Source organism: Elephas maximus, chromosome 2, assembly GCF_024166365.1.
Source record: "Elephas maximus indicus isolate mEleMax1 chromosome 2, mEleMax1 primary haplotype, whole genome shotgun sequence".
In the NCBI taxonomy this organism is placed as follows: Eukaryota; Metazoa; Chordata; class Mammalia; order Proboscidea; family Elephantidae; genus Elephas; species Elephas maximus.
The window spans coordinates 233,011,505-233,038,417 of NC_064820.1; the positions used below are offsets into that span (position 1 = coordinate 233,011,505).

Genomic DNA, 26,913 nt, shown 5'->3' on the forward strand with positions numbered 1-26,913 from the left:
CTGTGATGCTGGAAGCTATGCCACTGGTATTCAGAAACCAGCAGGGTCACCCATGGGGGACAGGTTTCAGCTGAGCTTCCATACTAAGACAGACTAGGAAGAAGGACCCGGTAGTCTACTTCTGAAAAGCATTAGCCAGTGAAAGCCTTATGAATAACAGCGGAACACTGTCCAATATAGTGCTGGAAGATGAGCCCCCCAGGTTGGAAGGCACTCAAAAGATGATTGGAGAAGAGCTGCCTCCTCAAAGTAGAGTTGACCTTAATGACGTGGATGGAGTAAAGCTTTCAGGACCTTCATTTGCTGATGTGGCATGACTCAAAATGAGAAGAAACAGCTGCAAATATCCATTAATAATCGGAACCTGGAATGTACAAAGTATGAATCTAGGAAAATTGGAAATTGTCAAAAATGAAATGGAACACATAAACATCGATATCCCAGGCATTAGTGAGGTGAAATGGACCGGTATTGGCCATTTTGAATTGAACAATCATATAGTCTACTATGCTGGGAATGACAACTTGAAGAGGAATGGTGTTGCATTCATTGTCAAGAAGAACATTTCAAGATCTATCCTGAAGTACAACGCTGTCAGTGATAAGACAATATCCATATGCTTACAAGGAAGGCCAGTTAATACGACTATGATTCAAATTTACACACCAACCACTAGGGCCAAAGATGAAGAAATAGAAGATTTTTATCAGCTGCTTCAGTCTGAAATTGATCAAACATGCAATCAAGATGCATTGATAATTACTGGTGATTGGAATGTGAAAGTTGGACACAAAGAAGAAGGATCAGTAGTTGGAAAATATGGCCTTGGTGATAGAAACAATGCCAGAGATCAAATGATAGAATTTTGCAAGACCAAAGACTTCTTCATTGCAAATACCTTCTTTCACCAACATAAATGGCGACTATACACACGGACCTCGCCAGATGGAACACACAGAAATCAAACTGACTACATCTGTGGAAAGAGACGATGGAAAAGCTCAATATCATCAGTCAGAACAAGGCCAGGGGCCGACTGTAGAACAGACCATCAATTGCTCATATGCAAGTTCAAGCTGAAACTGAAGAAAATCAGAGAAAGTCCATGACAGCCAAAATATGACCTTGAGCATATCCCACCTGAATTTAGAGACCACCTCAAGAATAGATTTGACACATTGAACGTTAGTGACCGAAGACCAGACGAGTTGTGGAATGACATCAACGACATCATCCATGAAGAAAGCAAGAGGTCACTGAAGAGACAGGAAAGAAAGAAAAGACCAAGATGGATGTCAGAGGGACTCTGAAACTTGCTCTTGAGCGTCGAGCAGCTAAAGCAAAAGGAAGAATTGATGAAGAAAAAGAACTGAACAGAAGATTTCAAAGGGCCTCTCAAGAAGACAAGTAAAGTATTATAATGACATGTGCAAAGAGCTGGAGATGGAAAACCAAAAGAGAAGAACACGCTCGGCGTTTCTCAAGCTGAAAGAACTGAAGAAAAAGTTCAAGCCTCGAGTTGCAATAGTGAAGGATTCCATGTGGAAAATATTAAATGACGCAGAAAGCATCAAAAGAAGATGGAAGGAATACACAGAGTCATTATACCAAAAAGAATTAGTCGATATTCAACCATTTCAAGAGGTGGCATATGATCAGGAACCGATGGTACTGAAGGAAGAAGTACAAGGTGCTCTGAAGGCATTGGCGAAAAACAAGGCTCCAGGAATTGATGGAATATCAGTTGAGATGTTTCAACATACAGATGCAGCACTGGAGGTGCTCACTCGTCTATGCCAAGAAATATGGAAGAAAGCTTCCTGGCCAGCTGACTGGAAGAGATCCATACTTATGCCTATTCCCAAGAAAGGTGATCCAACTGAATGTGGAAATTATAGAACAATATCATTAATATCATAGGCAAGCAGAATTTTGCTGAAGATCATTCAAAACTGGCTGCAGCAGTATATCGACAGGGAACTGCTAGAAATTCAGGCCAGTTTCAGAAGAGGATGTGGAACCAGGGATATCTTTGCTGATGTCAGATGGATGGATCATGGCTGAAAGCAGAGAATACCAGAAGGATGTTTACCTGTGTTTTATTGACTATGCAAAGGCATTTGACTGTGTGGATCATAACAAACTATGGATAACACTGCGACAATGGGAATTCCGGAACACATAGTTGTGCTCATGAGGAACCTTTACATAAATCAAGAGGCAGTTGTTCGGACAGAACAAGGGGATACTGATTGGTTTAAAGTCAGGAAAGGTGTGCGTCAGGGTTGTATTCTTTCACTATACCTATTTAATCTGTATGCTGAACAAATGATATGAGAAGCTGGACTATATGAAGAAGAATGGGACATCAGGATTGGAGGAAGACTCATCGACAACCTGCGTTATGCAGATAACACAACCTTGCTTGCTGAAAGTGAAGAGGACTTGAAGCACTTACTAATGAAGATCAAAGACCACAGCCTTCAGTATGGATTACACCTCAATATAAAGAAAACAAAAATCCTCACAACTGGACCAATGAGCAACATCATGATAAACGGAGAAAAGATTGAAGTTGTCAAAGATTTCATTTTACTTGGATCCACAATCAGCAGCCATGGAAGGAGCAGTCAAGAAATCAAAAGATGCATTGCATTGGGCAAATCTGCTGCAAAGGACCTCTTCAAAGTGTTGAAGAGCAAAGATGTCACCCTGAAGACTAAGGTGCACCTGACCCAATCCATGGTAGTTTCAATCACATCATATGCATGTGAAAGCTGGACAATGAATAAGGAAGACTAAAGAAGAGTTGACACCTTTGAATTGTGTTGGCGAAGAATATTGAATATACCACGGACTGCCAAAAGAACAACAAATCTGTCTTGGAAGAAGTGCGGTCAGAATGCTCCTTAGAGGCAAGGATGGCGTGGCTGCATCTTACATACTTTGGACATGTTGTCAGGAGGGATCAGTCCCTGGAGAAGGACGTCATGCTTGGCAGACTACAGGATCAGCGGAAAAGAGGAAGACCCTCAACGAGGTGGATTGACACAGTGGCTGGAACAATGAGCTCAAGCATAACAACGATTATAAGGATGGCGCAGGACCGGGCAGTGTTTTGTTCTGTTGTGCATAGGGTCACTATGAGTTGGAACTGACTTGAGGGCACCTAACAACAACACAACACAGTATACCAAGGCAAGTCTGGCACTTCAACTTGATTTAGTGTGGGTCACCGCATTATCCATGCTTCAGTGAACCAAACAATTAGATCCTGTCCTAACCTCTCAAATTGAAACATTGAATGAAGGACTTGTGTTTAGTTGGCCCATATTAATAAACCCAGACTGAACCAGCTTTATATTCCCCCTTGCACCATTATCTCACACATAGCCATTCCCACACATTCCCCAGGTTTCTGTTTGTACATATTAGAAAAGTCACGTAGCTCTTTTGGAATGTAGTGTAACACCTTCTGGGTCACGGTTGGTACTTTACCTTTTGGGGTTTGCTGGGACTTACGTCTAGTTACAGGTCTAGAAGCAAAATGGGCGGTGGGGATGTGTTTTGAGAACGTTTAGAAATGCCCCAGGCAAAGGCCCTTCAGACACAGCTGGGTTAATTTCATCAGATGAGGGTGTAGGAGCTAATGGTTTTACTGGGGAGGGTGGCTTAGCAGAGAAAGATGGAGTAATCTCTTCAGATGGGAGTGAGAGGGCTGGTTCTGTTGGCAGGAGTGATTGAGTGGAATTTAGCAGATCAGGGTCCTCAGCTTCCTGATTATCTGCCCATATGACCCCATTTCAAGTTTCAGGATCCCATTTCTTCCCAATCAATGCCCTCACTTTAACTTCAGACACCTCTTGAGATTGGGAATTCAGTTGGCGTTGGAACTCAGTCATCTTATGATAAGACTCTGGGATTGATTTGTGACAATATCAGCTCTGTTGCTACAAGAAATAAGGCTTTCTTCCAAGGCACAAGCAGAAACTTTGAGATCATTTATGCAGTCCCCGAGCTGTGACCCTGAAGCCCTGAGCTCATCTCTTTCTTTCACCACTTTGTCTAGCGAAAGTAAGACCAACCTATCAGCTTCCTTACACTTCTCATTCTGACAGAACTGTACAAAGGTATCAAACATGTTATCACCCAGTGCCTTGCCCTTCATCAATACCTGATCTATTGGTGGTGATATTTTGCATATTTCTTTTGCCACCTCACACCATGGATTAGCATTGCCCTCTTCACTACTGGAAGCAGAGTCATCAACATCTTTAAAACTAACCAGACTTGAGAACCAATTTAGAAAACTCATCCTTAACATTTAGTTTTTCTAGAACCACTCTTGGTTCTCTCTAGAGAAGCAAAACCAGTGAAGCATATATATATATATTTAGAGAGAGAGAGAGATTGATATCAAGGAAATGGCCCATGCAGTTGTAGAAGCTGGAAAGTCCCAGCTCTGTGGGTCAGGCTAGAGGCTCCTCCTGAATCATGTACCTTCGGGGGCTGAAGAAGATCGGCATGTCAGACAGCAGGCCTCTGGCTCACAGACTGCAGAGGCTGATGAATCCCAAGAACAGTGGATAAGCTCCTAGCTCAAGTCCCAAGATTCAGAGGTCAGATGAAGAGGAGCCAGCTGCAGGATCCAGAGCAAGTAAAAGCCCACGAGCTTTGCCAGAAAGTCCACCTATATTGGATGCAGACCACACCAACAAGGAAACTCCCTTTCAACTGATTGGCTGGTCATAATAGGTCTCATTATGGAGGTGATGACATTACATCAGATCACATTATGGGGGTGATTACATCATTACATAGCTGCCAAATTAGATCATACCACCAAACCACTGAGAATCATGGCCCATCCAAGTTGACACAAACCTTAACCATCACATGTATATGTGTAAATATACACAGAGAAAGATTTATCTCAAGGGAAAGACTCATGTGGTTGTGGAGGCTGGCTAGTCCCAAGTCCGTGAGTCAGGCAACATGCTGGAGGGTTCTCCTGACTCATGTAGCTTCAAGGGCTGGTGAACCCAAGATCAGCAGGTCAGATGGTAGGCCACTTGTTTGCGGGCGTGGAGGCTGACAAATCCCAAGATCGGCAGTTAATATGGCAGGCTGCTGGCTCAAGTCCCAAGAACCAGGGTCAGACAGTGATGAGTTGGATGCAGGATCCAGCACAAGCAATCAAGATTTGCCAGAACATCCATATATATATACATATTTATATATATATACATTTATATATACAGGATACAAGCCATACCACTGAGGAAGCTCCTTTAACAACTGATTGGCAGATCACATCATGGAGATGACTATATCAATACATAACTGCCAAATTACATCATTACATAACTGCCAAACCACTGAGAATCATGGCCCAGCCAAACTGACACTCAGTCTTAACCATCACAGCTCACCCTTTGGGACAGAAGAGGTAGGAGACAGGATGAGGCTGGGGAGAACCACATTCAGGGGAGGGGAAGGGTGCTTTGGTCTCGTGAGGGCCAGAGAGGCTTCCTGAAGGAGGACGTCTGGAGGAGTAGGAGGCAGAGTGGGAGAGCCCTGAGGGCAGACCTGAGGCAGAACCCATGGGTCCCCTGACCTCACACTGACCTATGTAGGTCTTCTCCCAGGGGAGCTCCAGAGCACTCAGGTCAAGAGATGGGAGAGGCAGGGACCCCACCACCTCTCATGCACTTCCACACATGACCATAGTGCCCAGCAGCCTAGCATGGTGTGGGCTTGTCTGGGAGATTGACCGGTAGGGGTCTTGAGGACCCTTTCTCCGAGAGGAAATGCTCAGGCCTCAGAAAGTATTGGCTGCACAGAGCCAATGCCCTTCCCACCCTAGTTCACAGAGTAGACTGGAGGTTCCCTGCAAGTTCTGTTCTCTAGCTGGTGGTGGGAGGCAGGCTGAGAGGAGGGAAGCTGGAGGCTGAGTGCCAGGGCTGGAAGATAGGGGTATAAATTGCTAAGACACCATCACAAGATGCAAACTGGTAGCCCAGCCCTTGGCGGAAATGCATCTCTTCAATACCTTTCTGCAGGTCAGCAGCCGGCCTCCGCTTCGGTGGGGGCCCTGTTTCCTTAAAGCCCCCCAGTCCCCTTCACAGGCAGGAGGATGGCCTCCACAGCTGGTGTGGCCTAATGCTCCTCCTGCCCAGAGCTCAGAGCCCGTGTGGAATCCAGAGCAACCCGAGCCTCTCCTTCCCAGCTGTGAGGGTTTGGAAGGTTGGGCCTCCTCTCAGGCCTCAGTTTCCCCACCTGTAAATCGAGGGGCCTGGATGGATGGCCTGAGCTCATAGCTGCCTTCCAGCGCTGGTCTTTTCACAGATAAAGCCCAGTGATCTCAGCAGTCTAGCCACCACCCTCCCCTACTCCCACCCTGGGATGCCAGACATGCCCCCCGCCTCGCCCCCTCCAGTTTCCAGGCTGACAAGACAAAAAAGAGCTCAGAGGGCTAGAAGGGTGAGGGTATAGGAGATAAGGATGTGGGGGCAGGGGGCCTGGCTGGAAGGGGAGGGGACACAGTGCTGAGGGCTCTTTAAAAATGTCCCTACTCACACCCGCCCTGGAGAATTCCCACCTCCCCCCTCACCCCAGTCACCTCCTGTCATCTCCCATCACCTTCCACTCAGGAGAGATGAAATGAATCACCTCCAAGGAGCCGCCTCAGCCCAGCCCATAACCCTGCCGCCTTAGACTTAGACTGGCGTCCTTGTCCATTCTTTCTTCACACTGCCTGCATCCAGCCATGCTCCAGGGGCAGCTGTGGGTGGGTGGGGGGGGCCACAGAAAAGGCCACATGTCCACCCGGTGAGGGGTCGCCGATTGGCAGGGCAGAGCTGGACAGGCCCTGAGGCCCTCTGCTCTGCGCCCTCTCCCCACACCCAGGTCCCCCACCGCCCCTGGCTTTGAGGGTGGCATGTGAAGATGGGGGGAAGAGCTGTGGCCTGGAGTGGCTCTGTCCAGGTGGTGTTGCTGCGGGCACTGCTCAGGTTGTTCCCTGCATGAGGGATCCTGCCAAAAGGGCTGGGGCTGGACTGCAGCCCAAGTTTCTTTCTGGAGTGGGATTTCACCTACCCAGGAATGTGGGGAGAGGCTGTGCCCAGCTAGGCTGGGAAGGCTTGTCAAAGGCAGTGGACAGAGTTTTGTCCCTGTGGACCTGGCAGGAGGAGAGTTTCAGGTGGTTGTTGCTGTCAGTTCCTGTGAGTAAATTCCAACTCATGGCGAACCCCTGCATGTAGACTAGAAGTGCTCCATAGGGTTTTCAAGGCTGGGGCCTTTTGAAAGAAGACCACCAGGCCTATCTTCTGAGGCACCTCTGGGTTGGTTCAAACCACCAACCTTTTAGCTACTAATTGAACGCTTACCCATTGTACCACTCAGAGGTGAGGAGTTGAAATCAACTCAATGGCAACTTGTTCCAAGGGGAGGTTACAGCAAAAGCAGAGTGTGGGGGCAAGAAATCCTAGCTGGGAAGGCTGCTTAACCTACCCACACAGCATTGACACCAAACCTCAGGCTGTGTTGCGTGGAGAGGCCAGAGGATGGGACTGCGGAGACCTTGAACTCTGAACTCGGGGCCAAAACAGAAGTACATGGGAATACAAACTTTCAGAGGTCCTTGGTGTCCCTCGGCACCAGCTGAACGCTCCGAGTGCCCCGTTCTGAGTCCCAGGCTCAGACCACTGGGGCCAGCTGGGTGTCTCAGACTGTACAAAGCCTCCAGTTCTGATACTGTTGCGGTGCTGCTCTGACCAGCCCCATGGAAAGGACCCAGCCCATGCAAGGAGCTGGCAGGGCCTCCTGGCACCCTGAGGGCCCATGTCCGCCCAGCTTTTCCCGGGGCAGAAACAGCCTCCTCGGTCAGTGCGGCTCCCATCACAACTGGGCGCATGGAGGGCAGCTCTAAGCCTGGCAACCCCAGAGTAGCAGGAACAGCGTTCAAAGGAAAAATGCCAAACACCAGACCTGGACCACCCCAATGTCTTTCTCCTGCTAGCTCCGTCTGCCTTTGAACTTGGGGAAATGGAAGGCAGATGCCTGTGGCCGAAGAAGTGTCTGCTGGTGGAAGCCGGTCCTTGCAGAGGGTCCTGGAGTGTTAAAGGAGGCAGGAAGCTGGCCACGATGACCCCTTGCTGGCCATGATGACTCCTAGGAGGTCTGCAGGGAGGGATACAAGATCAGAGCTTCAGTGTCATGGCCAGGGCAGGCTGAAGGCTCTGGGCCCGCAGGCCTCAGTGGGCAGGCAGGCCAGGCTCAGAGCAGCAGTGCACTCCTGGAGGTGCAGGGCTGGACTCATGTGGCAGTGTGGTGGCCTGGTTAGGGGGCAACCAGTGTATCCCCTGGTAGTCACAGCACCCACCAGGTGAAATGGGCTCAGGCCACACTGTGACATAGGCCTTACCCAGCACACTGTCACCCCAAAGCTCTGATCCACCATGAGGCCCCCCTTCACTGCCCCCACCCCAGCCGTAGGCTCACCTGGTGAACTTTGTGAGGAGGGGCTGGCCTTGGCCCCAGTGGTGTGTTGACCCTAGCTCCTGGGGCAGAGGAACGCCCTGCCATTGTGTCTGCTCCAGGTATTTAACAAAGACTCTGCAAGGCTGGGTCAGCCAGAGGCCTCAGGAGGCTGCCCCGCCTGCACACCGGGCCAGTTCCAAGCCTCCTCGTTAGGGAAGGCTGGGCCGCCCAGCATCCATGGAATGTTCTCAGCATCCAGTGCTCGCCTGAGTCAAGGACAGCTGCGGGCATGCACTGGCCCCCAGGTTAGGTTGCAGGTGGTAGGGGGGAGCCCTTAAGCCGCACCCTCGCTCCCAGGTGGGCTAGGCTGAGGTTGGCCAGGGTTCCGAGGCCCATCCCCACCCCTGCTGGGCTCCAGCATCCTGCCCTTCCAGCTAAGGCAGTTCTTGGGGCTCCTCTGGGACAGGCCAGCTCCTGGATCAGGCGAATGATGTAAATAGGGAAATGTCCTAACACCCTTATCCTGACGCAGTGTTTCACGTGTAGACGCAGCAATGGGTCAGCGCCTATGTAACTAATACGTCCTTTTAAGAGACATTAAGTACTTTAACTGACTCCACTAACGATGGTCATTTAGCTCATAACAACCTTCCAGCATTACAAATTATGTGGCAATGGTGTAGTCTTGCACACCCGAGGTGTATTTCTGTAGGGTGGATGTTTTAGAAGGGAATTGCTGGGTGGAAGGGTCAGCATAGTTATAAAGTTGTGGACACTGTCCAATTGCCCTCACATAAGGTTGTACTCCTTTAAAGTTCCACCAATAGACTGCCAAAGTGTTTTCTAAAAGAATTTGAGCTGTGTTGTGGATTGAATTGTGTCCCCCCCAAAAAATGTGTTGTAAATCCTAACCTCCTGCCTGTGGTTATAATCCCATTTGGGAACAGGTTGTCTTTGTTATGTTAATGAGGCAGGATTAGTGTAGGGTGTGTCTTGAGTCAGTCTCTTTTGAGATATAAAAGAGATTAAGCAAGCAAGCAGTGCAGAGATGGGGGAAGAGAGATGCCAAGCCACATGAAGATCACCCAGGAGCAGAAGCTCAAAGAGACAAGAACCTTCCTCCAGAGTGGGTAGACAGAAAGGCTTCCCCTAGAGCCGGCACCCTGAATTCACATCTAGCCTCCTAAACAGTGAGAAAATAAAGTTCTGTTCATCAAAGTCACCCACTTGTGGTATTTCTGTTATAGCAGCACTAGATAACTAAGACAAGCTACTTTACGCACTTACAAGTCCCTGGGTGGTACAAACAGTTAGCACTTAACTACTAATCTAGAGTTTGGCGGTTCAAACCCACCCAGTGGTGGCTCTGTGGGAGAGAGGCCTGGTGATCTGCTTCCATAAAGATTACAGCCAAGAAAACCCTATGGAGCACACGGGGCTGCCATGAGTCAGAACTGACTGCACGGTAACAGGTTTGGTTGGGGTTTGGTTTTACGTACTTACAAGCATTGTCCAAAGGTGCCCATCTCACAACAGCTTGGGTAGTATCGCATATTATTATTTTTTAAATGCTTTACCATTCTAGCTCAAGGGTCAGCAAACTGTGGCTTGCAAGTCAAATCTGACTTGCTCCATGTTTTTGTAGGGCCTGCAAGCTAAGAAAGGTTTTTATGTGTTTAAATGATTGACAAACAATCAAAAGAGGAATACTATTTGGTGACATAACAAAATGAAAACTTCAGTGTCTGTAAATAAAGATTTATTAGAACACAGTTATGCTCATTCATTTTCGTATCACCTACAGCTGCTTTCACAGCGCAGCAGTAGCAGTGAGTGGTTTCGACAGAGACTGTAAGGCCCGCAAAGCTGGTGGAAATAATGGTAACTCATTGCTGTTTGTGCAGGTGGTAGACACCAGTGTCAGGCTGACACCACCATGACCCATGTTATACTGTTGCTCCAATACCCTCACCATCTCCCCAGGGCCTTCTGGAAAAGCTCGGTATAAAGAACCCACCAAGACCTGGCCCTGACCTGCCTTCTCTGCCTCTTCTTCCATTCCTGGGTGATCACTTTGGCAATTCCCATTCTTTCAACGCTGGACAAGTTTCTACTTTTTCAGCTGGTCTTGTCCTTCTGCCTCTGAGCCTTTTTTTATACTGTTCCATGCCTCTTGCTAGAATAGGAAGGGTGACTAACTCTCCTGAGAGTTGGACCAAAGGGGATCCTAGGATGTAGGACTTTCAGTGCTAAAGCTGGGAAAGCCCCTAGCAAACCAGGTTCAGCTGATCACCCTGAATATGGACAGATGTATATGAGTTGCAATTTTTTCAGGTGTTTAAAAAAGGGGTGGAAAGAAAAGGGGGGATCTAATTAGATATAATCACGGATCCTCTTGGCTCTACCTGTAAAACTGTGTGCTTCCCTCCAGCCTCTAGGGATGGTTCAAGCATCCCTTACTCCCAAACCCTCCCTTCCCTCAGTAGGTCCTCTCTAATCCCCCCTTCCCTCAGAAGATCTCACTTAATCCCTCCCTACCCTCAGGAGACCCTCCCTAACCCTTCCTTCCCTCAGGAGGTCCTCCCTAGCCCTCCCTTCCCTCAGGAGATCCTCCCTAACCCTCCCTTCCCTCAGGAGATCCTCCCTAACCCTTCCTTCCCTCAGGAGATCCTCCCTAACCCTCCCTTCCCTCAGGAGATCCTCCCTAGCCCTCCCTTCCCTCAGGAGATCCTTCCTAGCCATCCCTTCCCTCAGGAGATCCTCCCTAACCCTCCTTTCCCTCAGGAGATCCTCCCTAACCCTCCCTAACCCTCCCTTCCCCTCAGGAGATCCTCCCTAGCCCTCCCTTCCCTCAGGAGATCCTCCCTAACCCTTCCTTCCCTCAGGAGATCCTCCCTAACCCTCCCGTCCCTCAGGAGGTCCTCCCTAACTCCTACTGGGCTGGCAGTACCTGAGACCTCCTCTCTCTGTGTTTCTTTGTGTTTCTCTGTCCTGTGCCTCTCTCTCTCTGTCTCTCATATTCTCTCCCCTACAGCCAAATCTTAAATAACGGGGTTACCTCCATTTCTCTCCAAAGCATCCTCCCTCCCCAGCAGCCCTGGTGGCTTTGGTTGGATGAAGCCTGTTTGGTGTATCCTAAGTCCTCTTGTGGTTCTTCTGGCCTGTTGGTGGCCCTGGGCACTGGGGAACTTGTCACTGAGAACTAGAGGAGGGTCTCAGCACAGAGAGGGAGAACCATTCTCAGGAATACCCGACCCGGCAGCTCCCAAACCAAGCTCAGGCTGAGCTGCGAGCCTACTGTGTGTGCAGTTAAATAATGGATTTTGTCTGAATTTAATTTAATGATGTAAATAAAGAAAAGGTGCTATATATGCTTATTCTGTATTATTATGTGATGGCAGACTCTTTAGAGTGGTGCAAGCAGCTAAGCATTAACTACTAGCCCAAAGGTTGTTGGTTTGAATGCACACACAGGTGCCTCAGAAGTAAGGGCTGGCAGTCTGCTTCCAAAAGGTCCAAAAAAACAAACAAAAAAACCCCACTACCGTCAAATAGACTCGAACTCATAGTAACCGTACAGGACAGAGTGGAATTGGACCACAGGGTCCAAGGCTGTAAATGTTTATGGAAGCAGACTGCCACACCTCCTGCAGGGCGGACTGCCACACCTCCTGCAGGGCGGACTGCCACACCTCCTGCAGGGCGGACTGCCACACCTCCTGCAGGGTGGCTGGGAAATTCAGACCGCCAGCCTTTAGGTTACCAGCTGAGCACTTCAACTCCTGTGTCTCCATGGCTCGGAAAGGTCACAGCCTTGAAAACCCTATGAAGCAGTTCTACTCTACACACGTGGGGTCACCATGAGTCTGAGATGACTGGACAGCAGCTACCAACAACAGCAACCACAGGGTCTTCAGAAATGGAGGCGGCGGCCAGGAGCGGCTGGAGCTATGGGGCCTCCACGCCTGCGCCCAGTGTATTCAGGCCGCGGGAGCCGGAGGACCCCTCGGGGTGTCCTGCTGGGCCCCCAACATGCCTGGCGCTGCTTAACTGCCCAAACCCTTCCTCCTCATGCTTCTCCTGGTCACCTCCTCATCACCCTTCGGGTCTCAGCTTAAATGTCTGCCCCCACCTAAATCTCTCTCTCTCACTCATAGCATTGCGTTTCCATCTTAGAACTCACCGGTTTAGAACTATGTACTTGCTGGGGGTAGTAAAAAAAAATAAGCGCCTCCCTCATTGGACTGGACTGTAGGCTCGGTGAGGGCAGGGCCCCGTCCGTCCGTCTTCCTCGGCCCAGAACCCAGTGACTGGACTGTAGGCTCGGTGAGGGCAGGGCCCCGTCCGTCCGTCTTCCTCGGCCCAGAACCCAGTGACTGGACTGTAGGCTCGGTGAGGGCAGGGCCCCGTCCGTCCGTCTTCCTCGGCCCAGAACCCAGTGACTGGACTGTAGGCTCGGTGAGGGCAGGGCCCCGTCCGTCCGTCTTCCTCGGCCCAGAACCCAGTGACTGGACTGTAGGCTCGGTGAGGGCAGGGCCCCGTCCCTCCGTCTTCCTCGGCCCAGAACCCAGTGAGCGTACCGCATAACCTCAGCCCAGAACCCAGTTAGCGTACCGCATAAGTGAACGCGCAGCCCCCCGAGGTAGCTACCACCATGACTTCTGTTTTACAGATAAGGAAATTAAGGCTCAGGTCTTAGGCAAACTTGAAGTGCAGCTGCTCTTTAACTGTATTCTTGCTCAGCCCTCCCCCCAATACCCACTGAACTGACCCCCCACCCTCTCACGGACCCCCAGACAGGTACGTGAGACTATCCTAGACGTTCAGCTCCAGGCAGCCCAGCCCAGAAGGGTTCCGAGCTGGCCTACAGAATGGTGAGAGGAGACACGTTTGTTATTCCAAGCCACCATGTTTTGGGATGGGTTGTCACACAGCAAAAGCTAACTGATACATAAGAAAAGGCAGAACTGGATTCAAGGCCTCTAATGCCAAAGTTCATGACGGGGTTAGATCGGGTGTCCTGGACATATGTGGGATTTTTCTGAGCTATTTTCCCCATTGCTTTGGGTGAGGTGCCCGCACTGACTGCTGGGGTTAAGCTTCCCATACCTCAAGTATTATACTTCCCAGAAACAACCCTAAATTGACAGGCCTAAGAATTATTTCCAACACGCAAAGACCCTTTCTAAGAGATGGTTCTGACTGGAGCAGGGCCAGGCCTGACTCAGTTTACCTCTGGCAAAGCCTCTGTGTCCCCCAGTGAGTCCCCTCGTTGTAGGGAGAAACATTCCTCGCTCTGGAGAGTCCTGGTCAGGAGAAAGATGTGGCTATGACAAAGAGAATGGACGCAAACAGAAAAGTGCCAGCCCCACAGGCTTGCTCCCGACCTCAAGGCACCAGGTGAAAGAAGGGTGTGGGGCTGTTCCTCTGGAAAGGAAGGCTGAGTGGGTGAGGGCAATAGACCCAGCAGGCTGAGTCCACCTCCCTCCATCTGGGCCCAAGGGCAGGCACTGGGCAGCCAGTCAGAGGACCCCAAGGGGTCTGAACACAGGATCTGGCACAGCCTCCGCATCCCTGGGCCTCAGTTTCCACAACTGTAAAATGAGGGGCAGCAGGAGGTCGTCACTGGGGAGATCATGTGAGTGCCAGTCCTCCTTCCAGGCACATTTTTGTTCCCCACCCCCACCCAGCACAAGCACAGCTGTCTTGGATTAGCCAGCTCAGCTCCCCGCACCCAGGAGGCAGAGAATTAAGTGAACTTGTCAGGCAAATGAGGAAACCTGAGCTGATACCTCTCATCCCACATTCCTGCCCCAAAGGAACTCTGCAAGCAAACACTGGCTCCTGCCCTGCAGCCAGGGCCCCAGGACCCTCTGCCCCTGCTCACCCTGGCTCAGGACTTGACAAGGTCCCTCTGGCTCCAGGGGAAGTGGGGCTGGAACGTGGCTTCCCGCCAAGTCCACGGAGGGCTCAGGCAGGGGTTTTTGGCTAGAGCCCTGGGAGGGGGTCGGGGTTGCTTGCAGCCTCCTCCAAACACCAGCATACCCTGCTGATCCCACCTCATGGGGAGTGGGGCTCCTGGAACCTCAGCCTCCAAGGGGTGGAGAAGACACATCACCCATCCCCTCACCCCATGAGGACTGAGCCTCCCATGTCCCCACCAGCAGTCCAGCTCTGGGCTAACTCCTATGGGTCAGCTCGGTGCTGTAGGGCCATAATCCCCGTCCTGCTGCTGGCCCAGAATCTGAGTGCACCACGACGTCCCCTCCCTGCACACCTCCCCACACAGCCTGGGTGCCACGTCCCCCGACACACACACACCCTGCGCAGGCAGAGCCCTCAGGCCGGAGCTGGAACATTCAACTCATGCCTGTGCTGCTTCTTCTTCTGGGGCTCCTGAGTGCCTGCTCCCCAGGTTCCCCTCCCCAGCTCGCTGTGAGGGAACCCCTCCACAGGAGCCATGGGAGGGGTGCTCCTAGGCATTGTATGGGTGAAGATCAGACGCCTGTTCCCTGGAAACTCAGGGAGCCCAGGGCAGGCTCAGCAGGGAAAGCCTGGCCCCAGGGCAGGCTGGTCCCCAGGCCGCCCTAACCACAGTGTTTGTGTGGGATCCTTGAGGCCCTTGCTGGCCCAGGCACCACCAGTACCATCTGGAGGAAGGAGGCCACTGCCCACTTCTGCCCCAGACTGTGGAGACCAGCTGCCATGAAGCCACAACTCTAGGGTCTTGCTCCTGGAGGTTGCTCCTGGCACTGCTGGCCTCTCTGAGGGGCCCCATAGGGAAAAGGGCCTGGGGTAGGTGAACAGGGGACAGGGGTGCTGAGCTCTAGTCTTAGTCATCTAGTGCTGCTGTAACAGAAATACTACAAGTGGGTGGTTTTAACAAAGAAAAGTTTATTCTCTCACAGTTTAGTAGGCTAGAAGTCCAAATTCAGGGTGCCAGCTCCAGGAGAAGGCTTTCTCTCTGTCAGCCTTTTATCTCTTGTAAGATAAGATAAGAGGTGGTGCAGGCCACAACACAGGGAAACTCCCTTTACATTTGATCAGGGACGAGACCTTAGTAAGGGTGCTACATCCCATCCTAATCCCCTTTAACATAAAATTATAACCACAAAATGGAGGACAACCACACAATACTGGGAATCATGGCTCAGCCAAATTGACAAACACATTTCTGGGGGGACATAATTCAATCCATGACAGCTCCTGAAGAGCAGGTGTAGCCTCACACTGGGGGTCCACTTTCCTAGGGCCCCTTTACCCTAGGTCTCCAGGGCCCCCAATTCCTGTAGGACCTGCCCATCAGGAGTGTCCAGCCAGTGCCTCTCCGAGGGACTTGGGCACACCCTCCAGAGCTCAGGGTACCACAGGCCCTGGTGGAGGGCCAGTGCTTGGGGGAGGCAGGCACAGATGTCAAACCATACACATTGTCCTCACTGATCCCCTGCAACACCCACTCAGGGCCACCACCTACCCAGATGCCCCCCGAGGCCCTCCAGGTAGATGGCTGCTCGTCTAGCCCCATGTTGGGGGTGAGGGCCCCATGCAACCCCGTGGGTGGTGGACGGCTGGGTCTGGGTGTCCCTGGACTGCCCCTTTGAGTCATACCAGGTCTCTTTGCCCCATCCCATTGCAGGGACCTGGAAGGTTTTGGGCCGCTTGGGCCCTGCAGCCCTCCTCCTCTGCAGTGAATGAGCACATACCCTAGCCATGGAGGTCTGCGTGGGCCTTGCAGTTTTTACAAGAGGAAACAGCATCTCAGCATCTGGAATCCCACTTACGGTGCCTCCTCAGTCCCCAGTCAACAGTGCCAGGAGCATGTGGTTGGCATGGTCTTGGGGCTGGGGGGTGGGGAGGAATGGGGCAGGGCAGAGGATAGACGTGGGGACAATGCCAGGGTCCCCTGAAATGGTCAAGAGAGGGAGAAAGGAGAAACTGCCAGGTTGTGGGGGGGCACAGTATGGGGTCCAGACCCACTGGGTGCAATGCTGGGTGCATTATGGGCTCCCAACCCTCCTCCCCATGCCTGCTTGAGTTGCTCCCCATGGCTCCCCCTCTGCACACAGCAGTAAGCTGTTCTTGACCACCCCTCCACCGCTTGGGCCCCAAACTTCCTCCTGCCCGGCCTGCTGCCTCTGCCCAGGCCCCTGCGGTCTGGAGACACCAAGCCCCCCTGCACACTCACTGTCCCTGCCTGGCCTTGTGGTGTCCCCTTCCTGCTCCATCACCTGCTCATGGGGCATCTCCTGGGCACAGGCCCTGGGCTAAGGATGAGCCGGGAGCAGAGGGGCTGGCTCTGGGCCTGGCTAGCGTCTGAGGAGGTGAACCAGGCTCAGACCGTCTCCTTCTCTGTGTTGTAGCACCTGCAGGGTGATGTGCAGGACCCACAGCCCCAGGCCAACACTGCATAGCTGTTTGCAGCGAAGGTGAGCAAGGCTGGAAGGCCAGCGTGAAGCCACAGGTCTGAAAATGTGAGGAATCCAGGCCAGTCTGGGCTGAGGGTGTTGGGCAGATATGTCCCTGTGGCAGTTCCCTTAATCTGCCCTTTCCTTCAGCTCTGGTTCTTCTGGTTGGGCTGCTGGTCAGTCCTCCTCTGGCCACAGTGGTGGGAGTGTGCTCCAAGCCAGCTGTAGTAGTCAGCTTCATGAAGGCCTGGTGGTTTCGCCTCCTGGCACTCGTAGCAGAAGGGACTGTGTGCAGCTTCCAGGACAGTCCTAGAAGGCACTGCAGCTTCCGCTGTCTCCTGGATCACTGGCTCCCGGGGAAGGCAGGTGCCATGTTGGGAGGGCACTCAAGCAGCCCTGTGGAGCCTTCTGCCTGGCCAGCACCACTGGCTGGCTGTGTGATGTGCTGTCTTGGAATCTGTTGCGTGCCTTCAGATGAGAGCAGCCCCAGACAGCATGTGAAGTCTCAGGAGAGACCACAGCCAGAACACCCTGACAAGCCACACCCGGACCCCTGACACACAGAAAATGTGAGAGATGATTAATTGCTCTTGCTTAAGATGCACGTTTTAGGGCTCTCCCTGGGGGTCAGATGGGCCCTGGCCGAGGGTGAGGTGGGCCTAGTGGGCCTGAGGCCATGCCACTCCTGCAGCTGCCCTGATCATGTGGAGGCTCTGCCTGTAGTGGGAGAGAGTGAAGACCACAGGGAGAGCAGCAGTGGGGGCCCTACCGTTACAGGAGCCACAGAGCCTCCTTTGAGGCAGGAGCAGTTTAGGGCCCTGGCTGAAACAGCCCCTGAGTTGCTGTTGGACCCAAGCAAGTCATGCTTTTGTCAGGTGTCTGCTCAGTTTCCCCATTCTGCCCTCCAGCAGACACTCCCATGGCATACACCACATGGGAAATCCTTTTTAAGCGGTCACACGTCACATAATCCAGGGGCCGTGTTATTGGGCTTCTAGGACCAGGTCATCTATGAGGTCTAGCTGCCTGTGGGCTTGAAGCCCTGTGGGCCGGTGCACAGTGTAGGGCTGGGGGTGGGCCAGGAGTGCTCCTTCTGTGCACAGCCTCCTGCCTCCCAGGACTTGGAGCCTTGAAAGGGGCTCAGGAATGTGTGGAGAGAGGGCAATGGGGGCCACGTCCACACACTGGGTCCCCAACTCCCACAGCTGGAGATTTCTCCCCATGATTTTATTTAATGTTTACAACAACCCTGGCAGGTGGGTGTTAGCCCAGTTGCTAAGATGAGAAAGCAGTCTTGGAGCTTTGTGAGGTAGAGCCAGGATTCGATGGCCCTCAGCCTTCTGTTCTCTGCAGCCCTAGTTTTGTGGGAGCCAGACTCTTTGAAGCCCAGTGCCCTGGCTGAAGCCACAGAGCTGGGGCATATCACATCTAGAGACAGCGACCTGGAGGCATGCCTTCTATGTGCAAAGCACGGTGCTGGGCCTGGCTCTCCCCAGCTCCAAATCCTATGCTCTTGCAAGACCACTCAAGGGATGGGAGAGCACAACCCTGGAGTGTGAGCCCTCAGGGAGGCCAGTGGGGCCTGAGGAAGCAGGAGGAGTTCCCCAGACCCAGATGCCACCCAACCTCTCCAGGGGCCCCTCCACCACTTATCAGGGAGTCCTGCCCAGTGGAACCTCCTGGGAGTGAGAGCACCCTGCCTGTAGGCCTAGATTCCTCAGTGAACCTGGGTTTCTGTGGGAGGGCCCATCTGTACCAACAGCACACAGACGTGGACCTGGGGAGAACCTGAGGCCTCAGTCATGGGGCCGGGGGCATGGAGAACATCTACATAGGTTTCCAGACAAATGCCAGGCTGCTGCTTTGTGTCTAGCTAAGGCCCTGGAGGGGTCTCCTCCCTGTCCTGGGCCCCAGGAGCTGGTACCACCACCTGCCCACATAAACTCAGTGGCAGTCCTCCCTCAGCCCCTGCTGGCCACCAAGCAGAGGACTGTGGCATTGAGTGTCCTTCCCGAGAGCTGTCCATGCAGGCAGTATCCTGTGGCCTTCATTGGGCCATCCAGCAGAAGGCTGACTCCACACCCTTTGGCCCCTTCATGTCACCCAGGCCCTGGGCCACACCCTCCAGATCCTCCTGCATTCTCCAGCCTCTCTGTGTTCTGACCCCAACCACAGAGCCCTAGGCTGGGGGGTGCTGCCCTAACTGGTGGCCACTCCCTGGGCCAGACTGACCATGTGTGCTGGGTGTGTGGAGCAAGGAGCACCTCTTCTTTTGGGACGAGTTCTTAGGAGCCAAGTCAAAAAAGGAAGACTGAAGAATTGACACATTTGAATTGCAGTATTGGTGAAGAATACTGAATCTACCATGAACTGCCAGAGAAATGAACAAATCTGTCTTGGAGGAAGTACAGCCAGAATGCTGTAGAAGCGAGGATGTGAGACTTTGTCTCACTTACTTTGGACATGTTATCAGGAGGGACCAATCCCTGGAGAAGAACATCATGGTTGGTAAAGTAAAAGGTCAGCAAAAGAGAGAACAATAGGGTGGGGAAGCCAGCACAACTTGTACAAGGCAAGGTCATGGAACCTCTATAGACACATCCAAACTCCCTGAGGGACTAAACTGCTGGGCTGAGGGCTGTGGGGACCATGTTCTTGGGGAACACCTAGCTCAATTAGCATAACATAGTTTATCAAGAAAATGTTCTATATTCTACTTTGGTGAGTAGCATCCGGGGTCTTAAAAGCCTGTGAGCAGCCATTTAGGACGCTCCACTGGTCTCATCCCTTTGGGAGCAAGGAAGAATGAAGAAAACTAAAGGTACGAGATTAGTCCAAAGGACAAATGGACCACATCTACCATGGCCTCCACCAGGCTGAGTCCAGTAGAACTAGATGGTGCCCAGCTACCACCGTTGGCTGCTCTCTGAGGGATCCCGGACACAGCTGAAGAAAAATGTAGAACAAAATTCTAATTCAAAAAGAAAGACCACACTTGCTGGCCTGACAGAGACTGGAGAAACGCTGAGAGTATAGCCCCAGGACAACACCTTCAGCTCAGTAATGAAGTCACTCCTAAGGTTTACCTTTCAGCCAAAGAGTAGACAGGTCCGTAAAACAAAACGAGATTAAAGGGGCACACCAGCCCTGGGGTAAGGACTGGAAGGCAGGAGGGAACAGAAAGCTGGTAATAGGGAACCCAAGGTCGAGAAGGGAAAGGGTTGACCTGTCGTGGGGTGGTTAACCAACGTCTTAATACAGTATGTATACCTTTTAATGAGAAACTAGTTTGTTCTGTAAACCTTCATCTAAAGTACAATAAATATAAATAAACATAAAAAAAGAAGAGAGAACAAGAGGGGCCGAGATAGCCACGTCCTTCCTTTTCTGGGGTGAGAGAAGAGATGGATTGACACTGTGGCTGCAAAAATGGCCTCAAACATACCAACGATTGTGAAGATGGCACAGGACTGGGCAACGTTTCGTTCTATTATACTCGAGGTTGCTGAGTTGGAGCCAACTTGGTGGCAACCAACAACAATGGTCTTTTATAAAGAGAGGGGTTCACATGTTCACTGGCATCAGGGTCATCAGACTGCAAATACAGATTCCTGGGCTCCCAGGGTTATGGCTCCAGTCTGCTGTGGAGCCCAGAAATTTGTATTTGTAACTTGCAGTCTAATGAAGCAAGGATGGGTCAGAGCTCCACAGATTCTGCAAGAGTGCCACAAGGCAACGTGCGGCCCCAGGGGCTGGAGGGTGTCACTCTGGCCTAGGGAGGACCACCCCCACCTTGACCCTGCTACAACTCCACCTCCCGAAGCCCCCTCACTCTGTGAGCTGGCAACCACTGCTCTAAGTGTGGATACTGCCGCTGAGGCACCTGCCTCCGATGGACTTTTAGTGAAGGGGATGAGTGTAGGGAGGGGGTCGGGACAATAAAGACATAGTCACTGGCCTGGAGGTATAGGGTCAGGGACCTGCTGTTGAAACCCAGGCTGGAGGCCAGGTCAGGAACATCTGGATCCTAGGCAGGGCAGATCTCTGCTGGGAGACCGTTGCATGAAATGACATACATGACAAGGCACCCACATTGCCCTTTTTTTTTTTAATTTAATTTTTTTTGAACACCGCACTTTTAATGCACTTTTTTTTGCTATGAAAATATTTTTGAAAGGAGTCGTATAAATTTGCTTTTGAAATAAGTAATTTAAATTCACCAACGTTCTTTTTTGTATTCACAGACCCACACATGCATCTGGGGGCTCCCAGGCATCCTGGCAGGTCCTCAAAAAGGCTGGAAGGCCCAGTACTGGGGGCTGGGCCTGGGAAGTACAGCCGTGGGGCAGATGTGTCCCTGACCTCCCAGAGCTTTGCACATGCTGGGAAGCACATGCGCACATAGGGACACACCACTACACAAGCGTGCACACAGACACACAGGGACACACACAGGGACACTGCCATGCACACACATAGATGCGCACAAACACACATGTACATGTGCACACAGACACATGGATACCTGTGCATACAGGGACACACCCATATGTACAGACACACACCAATACATATGCACACATGGACATACTCATGCACATACTTAAGCACACACCAACACACATGCACACATGCAGACATACAGGGACATATGTGCACATGGGACACACCCATACACATCCATGTGTGCATGTGCACATATGTCCCTGTGGGACATACCCAATCACACACTTAACACACACAGGGACACACCCATGTACACACACAGATGCATGCACACACAGACTCACACACATTCCCAGAGGTCACCTCCTCCGTGCTGAGCTGGTGTCAGGTAGGCGAAAAGCACAAGGCCCTGCCCTCAGGAGACTCACCCTCTGGACATAGACAAGCTCACCCAGAAAAGGCAGGACGTGGAGACCACGGCCCCTCCTGCCATTTCTGTTTCAGTTTCCTACTTTGAGAACTTGCCATTCAGAGACTTTTAGAAATGTTCAAGGGGCAATATAGAGTCAGAGGCATCAGGACTGGAGGCCCTCAAGAGAGATGCAGGAAGGCTTCCTGGAGAAATAGTCCTGGGGCTGAGCTTTGAGAAGGAACCACTGCACTGAGCAAGGTCCGGGCCAAGCGTGGATGGCAGGAGAGGGCAGGGGGCAGGGGCAAGGGGCCAGAAGCAGCCGGTAGAGGGAGGCAGGGCCCTGATGGGTTTAGGGACGTTAGGGTGGGAGTTCAGGCAAGGGTGGAGGAGAACCGAGTGGGGACTGGGTGGCCAAGCTGGGGCTACAAGAGCCCCCTGGGCAGAGAAGCAAGTCACTGGGGAGTGCTCTGGGAGCCCCCCCCAACTCCAAGTGAGTTGTTACCTCAGTGAGCCTCAGGAACCTGCCTGCATATCAAGCCAGCCTCTCATTCACTTATTCATTTGCTCTTTCAATACAGAAAACCGACCTCTGCCCAGAGAGAACAGAGTCCAAACGGGGGCGGGGGTCAGGCACCCCTGCAGGGACAGTGTGTGCCGGGAAGGAGCCTGAGGACCCCAGCATGGGCCTCTGCAAATGACATCAGCTTTGTGGTACCAGAGCTTAGCTTGAGGAGGGCGGAAGGTTAAAGGGGATGACATGGGTTGGGGTGTGCCAGGGGGCTCCAGGAATTCTAGCCATGGCTGTTATCTAAGCACAAAATAAACTCCAAGGGACCCCTGCCCCAGATGGAACAACAAGTGCTCAGTCACCTTGCAGGCCCTCATGGGGGATGCAGGGCCAGGCTGCAGGACATGCTGGGACCACCGGGTCAGCCTGTGTGTGTGGGGGTGTGGGGAGCACTCTTTGTGCTATGTCAGTCTCTCGCTCCCACTCATGGTCTGCCCTGATGACCTCAGTGATACCAGCCCTGCTCCTCAGAGGGGATGGGAAGGCTGTGCCCCTTCCCTGTTCCTTACAAGCCGAGCCTGGCTGCAGTTATGCCATTTTACGAATCATGTTTCAGGGTCTGTCACTCGGGCTGTCTCAGGTCCCTCAGCCTGTCTCTGTCTGTCCTTCCCACACCCACTGGGGCCCACTGTGCCCTCCCACATCACAGCCCACCTGGCACTAACCCTCCTAACATCCCTGTGCCATCGGCTTTGCACAGAGGGTGCAGTTAAGCACCCCACTACTAGACGAAAGGTTGTTGGTTCAAACCCACCCAGAGGCCCCTTGGGAGACAGGCCTGCCGATCTGGTTCCAGATGTCTCATCCTTGAAAACCGTACGGAGCAGTTCTACTCTGCACATACGGGGTGCTGTGAGTGAAAACTGACTCGATGGCAACGAACAATAACAACTCACACCTGTTGCAGTATGGCCCTGGGGCTCTGGGCACATCTGAGGACACACGAAGGCCCTCAGAGGCTGGCAGAGACCAGCTTGGTGACACCTTGACCTATGTTTCTGTCTTCCCAGTTTTGCTCTTCCAGCCACCACTCCTGTACCCGACACCTCCCCTGTGAGCCTTGCTCTTGGCAAAGACAGCATAGGCAAGGCTGAGGAAACCCCAGCCCACACTGAGTCCCGCCTCTGCCTGGGGAAGTCTGGGGGTCACACTCCTCTCCTACGAAGGAGGCAGCTGGGGGAGCCCTCAGAGCTGTGGGCTCTGAGCACAGCCCTGAAGCCCGCAGCATGAGGATGTCGCTCCCTGAAGCCTGTTCTTTTTGTATGTGGTGCCAGCGCCATAAAAGCAAGCCCAGAAGGGGGTGTGAGCATGCTTATCTCTTCATTTTAAGGATGAAGTCGTTTTAAGCACTTTGCGCTAATTAAAACCATGTCTTTCTCGCACCAGCCCCAGAAGAGCCCCATTTGCACGCGAGAATCTGAGGATGGAGTTTAGACATGAGTCTCAGGCCCACGGCTGGACGGGGTGGACCAGGGCTGGCCTCTCTCTCACCGCACAGAATGACCCTCCTGCACCGCTCAGCAGGCTTCACAGTGCAACCACCTGGCCCCACAGTGTCCTCCCCACCTGGAGCCTTGAATGGGAATAGGGAGCCTTATGAGGGCTCCGTGGTGGGGGAGGCCAGCCCCTCCCTGCACGGCCACCACCCAGTGCTAGAGCCCCAGAGAAGGCTGGTCAGGTGCGGGTCCCTATGCTCACAGTGCCTCGATGGGTGGCTTATAGCCTCCACAAGGAGGGATGGCACCATCTCTGCCAGGAGTGAAGAGCAGAGGTCGTTGGAACTTGGGGGACAGCTGAACCCCCCCCCAAGGCAGCAGCCTGGCAGTTCTACAGCTGGTCCTGGAGACACCCAGGCTGCGGTGGCCATCCTGAGAGCGCACATTCGTTCATGGCTGGTCCTGGAGACACCCAGGTCGCAGTGGCCATCCTGAGAGCACACATTCGTTCACTGAAACACCACCACAGATAACGCAGCCCCAAATGAAGACTCTGAGGAACAGAAAGGCTAAGGGGCTGACCCAAAGCCTCACTGCACAGCCCCCGTCCCCCTCTTCGTGCGAGCTCTGGGAGCACCCAGAGCAGCATTGGGAGAGGGGTAGTGCCCCCGCCCTGAAGCCCACGTTACCTTCTCAAGTGAAGAGTCAGGAAAAGCAGGAAGAGGACTATGGCCATTAGCCCCAGCACCCAGAAAGGAGCGGCTGCTCCAGAGTGGACAAGACCTGCAGGAGGTGGGCACTGGCCCTGGAGGCCCCTGGTAGATGTGGACCATCTGGTCTTGAGCCTGCAAAGCAACCCACCTCTTAGCCCCTTTCAAACTCAGAGGCTGTGGCCATGTGTCGTTTGGCTAAAGTCAGGTCATTCTTCACTTATTTTGTGGACACACTCCTCTCAGGAGCGCAGGGACACAACAGGGGGAATGACTGCCCCACTCCAACTAGCACGTGAGGGTGGCCACGACTCCCAGGCAGACAGCACCGCTGCTCTCCGGGACACTTCCAAGTGCAGACTCAGCCAACCCAGACCTTTACTCTGGACTCTGCATGGTGACCAGGTCCCACAGCCCCTTCCACACCACACCTGGAGGAATGATGCCTGAGGAACGAGAGGATCCAGAAAATCCACTTCCAACAATATGGACGTAGGTGGCACGATAAGAGAGGCCCAGGTGAGCTGGAGGCTCCAACCTCAGACAGCAGCACACATGCCTCGTTAGCGAGCATTTTCAAAAGGGCTCATCCAGACCTTGTGAGGCTGTGGTGAAACTGGGCACCTTCCACCCACCCCTGACGGCGGTGCAAAGGGTGCAGCGCTTCCAGAAAACACTAATTAATTTAGTGATTAAAGGGCCATAAAGTGATCTGATCCTTTCCCTTAGGCCATGTTAAGGAAAGGACCCAAAAGGACACAAAGTCTTACACACACGTAAGCTAAGGACCGTGTTTTCAATCACAAGCCTGAAAACTGGATGTGACTTAGATGCCCAATAGTGGTGACTCGGTTCAGCAAACGTGATGCATTCGCTCAGTGCAACAGCGCACGCCTGTTAAGGTGTAACTGCACGAGGGTGGCGGCCACAGCGGGAGAGGTTACTGACGCCACGTGGGAACGGTGCTGCGTCCCCCGGGACACTGTCACACACCTCCACGCCTGTTAAGGTATAACTGCACGAGGGTGGCAGCCACAGCGGGAGAGGTTACTGACGCCACGTGGAAGGGTGCTGCGTCCCCCGGGACACTGTCACACACCTCCACGCCTGTTAAGGTATAACTGCACGAGGGTGGCAGCCACAGCGGGAGAGGTTACTGACGCCACGTGGGAACGGTGCTGCGTCCCCCGGGACACTGTCACACACCTCCACGCCTGTTAAGGTGTAACTACACGAGGGTGGCAGCCACAGCGGGAGAGGTTACTGACGCCACGTGGGAAAGGGTGCTGCGTCCCCCGGGACACTGTCACACACCTCCACGCCTGTTAAGGTATAACTACACGAGGGTGGCAGCCACAGCGGGAGAGGTTACTGACGCCACGTGGGAAAGGGTGCTGCGTCCCCCGGGACCCTGTCACACACCTCCACGCCTGTTAAGGTATAACTACACGAGGGTGGCAGCCACAGCGGGAGAGGTTACTGACGCCACGTGGGAACAGTGCTGCGTCCCCCGGGACACTGTCACACACCTCCACGCCTGTTAAGGTGTAACTACACGAGGGTGGCAGCCACAGCGGGAGAGGTTACTGACGCCACGTGGGAAGGGTGCTGCGTCCCCCGGGACACTGTCACACACCTCCACGCCTGTTAAGGTATAACTACACGAGGGTGGCAGCCACAGCGGGAGAGGTTACTGACGCCACGTGGGAAAGGGTGCTGCGTCCCCCGGGACCCTGTCACACACCTCCACGCCTGTTAAGGTATAACTACACGAGGGTGGCGGCCACAGCGGGAGAGGTTACTGACGCCACGTGGGAAGGGTGCTGCATCCCCCCGGGACACTGTCACACACCTCCACGCCTGTTAAGGTATAACTACACGAGGGTGGCAGCCACAGCGGGAGAGGTTACTGACGCCACGTGGGAAGGGTGCTGCGTCCCCCGGGACACTGTCACACACCTCCACGCCTGTTAAGGTATAACTGCACGAGGGTGGCAGCCACAGCGGGAGAGGTTACTGACGCCACGTGGGAAAGGGTGCTGCGTCCCCCCGGGACACTGTCACACACCTCCACGCCTGTTAAGGTGTAACTACACGAGGGTGGCAGCCACAGCGGGAGAGGTTACTGACGCCACGTGGGAAGGGTGCTGCGTCCCCCCGGGACCCTGTCACACACCTCCAGTGCTCGAGCCCAGGAGGGACTGTGGAAAAGTATAAAGACCGAATTTGTAAGGATGCTGGTATCGAAGTGGCTTAAATTTTTCATTATTAGAATTATATTATTTGGGCAACAAATAATTCAAACACACAGACACAAAAGATGGGAAACTTGGGAAATTACTGGGACAAAGTCGATGCTCACATCTGGGTGATAATGACTGAAGATGCTCCCCCCAGAGGCCACCAGGCTCAGACAGGTTTCCAGGCAGTTTCCAGCCACCCTTTGAGGTGTGAT

The 26,913-nt window shown here is 52.9% G+C and overlaps 1 protein-coding gene across 1 annotated transcript in view; it reads right to left on the bottom strand.

The window, feature by feature from the left end:
- Nucleotides 1–6,968: 6,968 nt before the first annotated feature.
- SNAP47 (synaptosome associated protein 47) overlaps nt 6,969–26,913 on the bottom strand; it is a 154,362-nt gene continuing 134,417 nt past the window's right edge. The window contains exon 5 of the mRNA XM_049875121.1: nt 6,969–8,181. Coding sequence (XP_049731078.1) covers nt 8,173–8,181 — 9 coding nt within the window. The 3' untranslated portion in view covers nt 6,969–8,172. The remainder of the gene's footprint in view (nt 8,182–26,913) is intronic.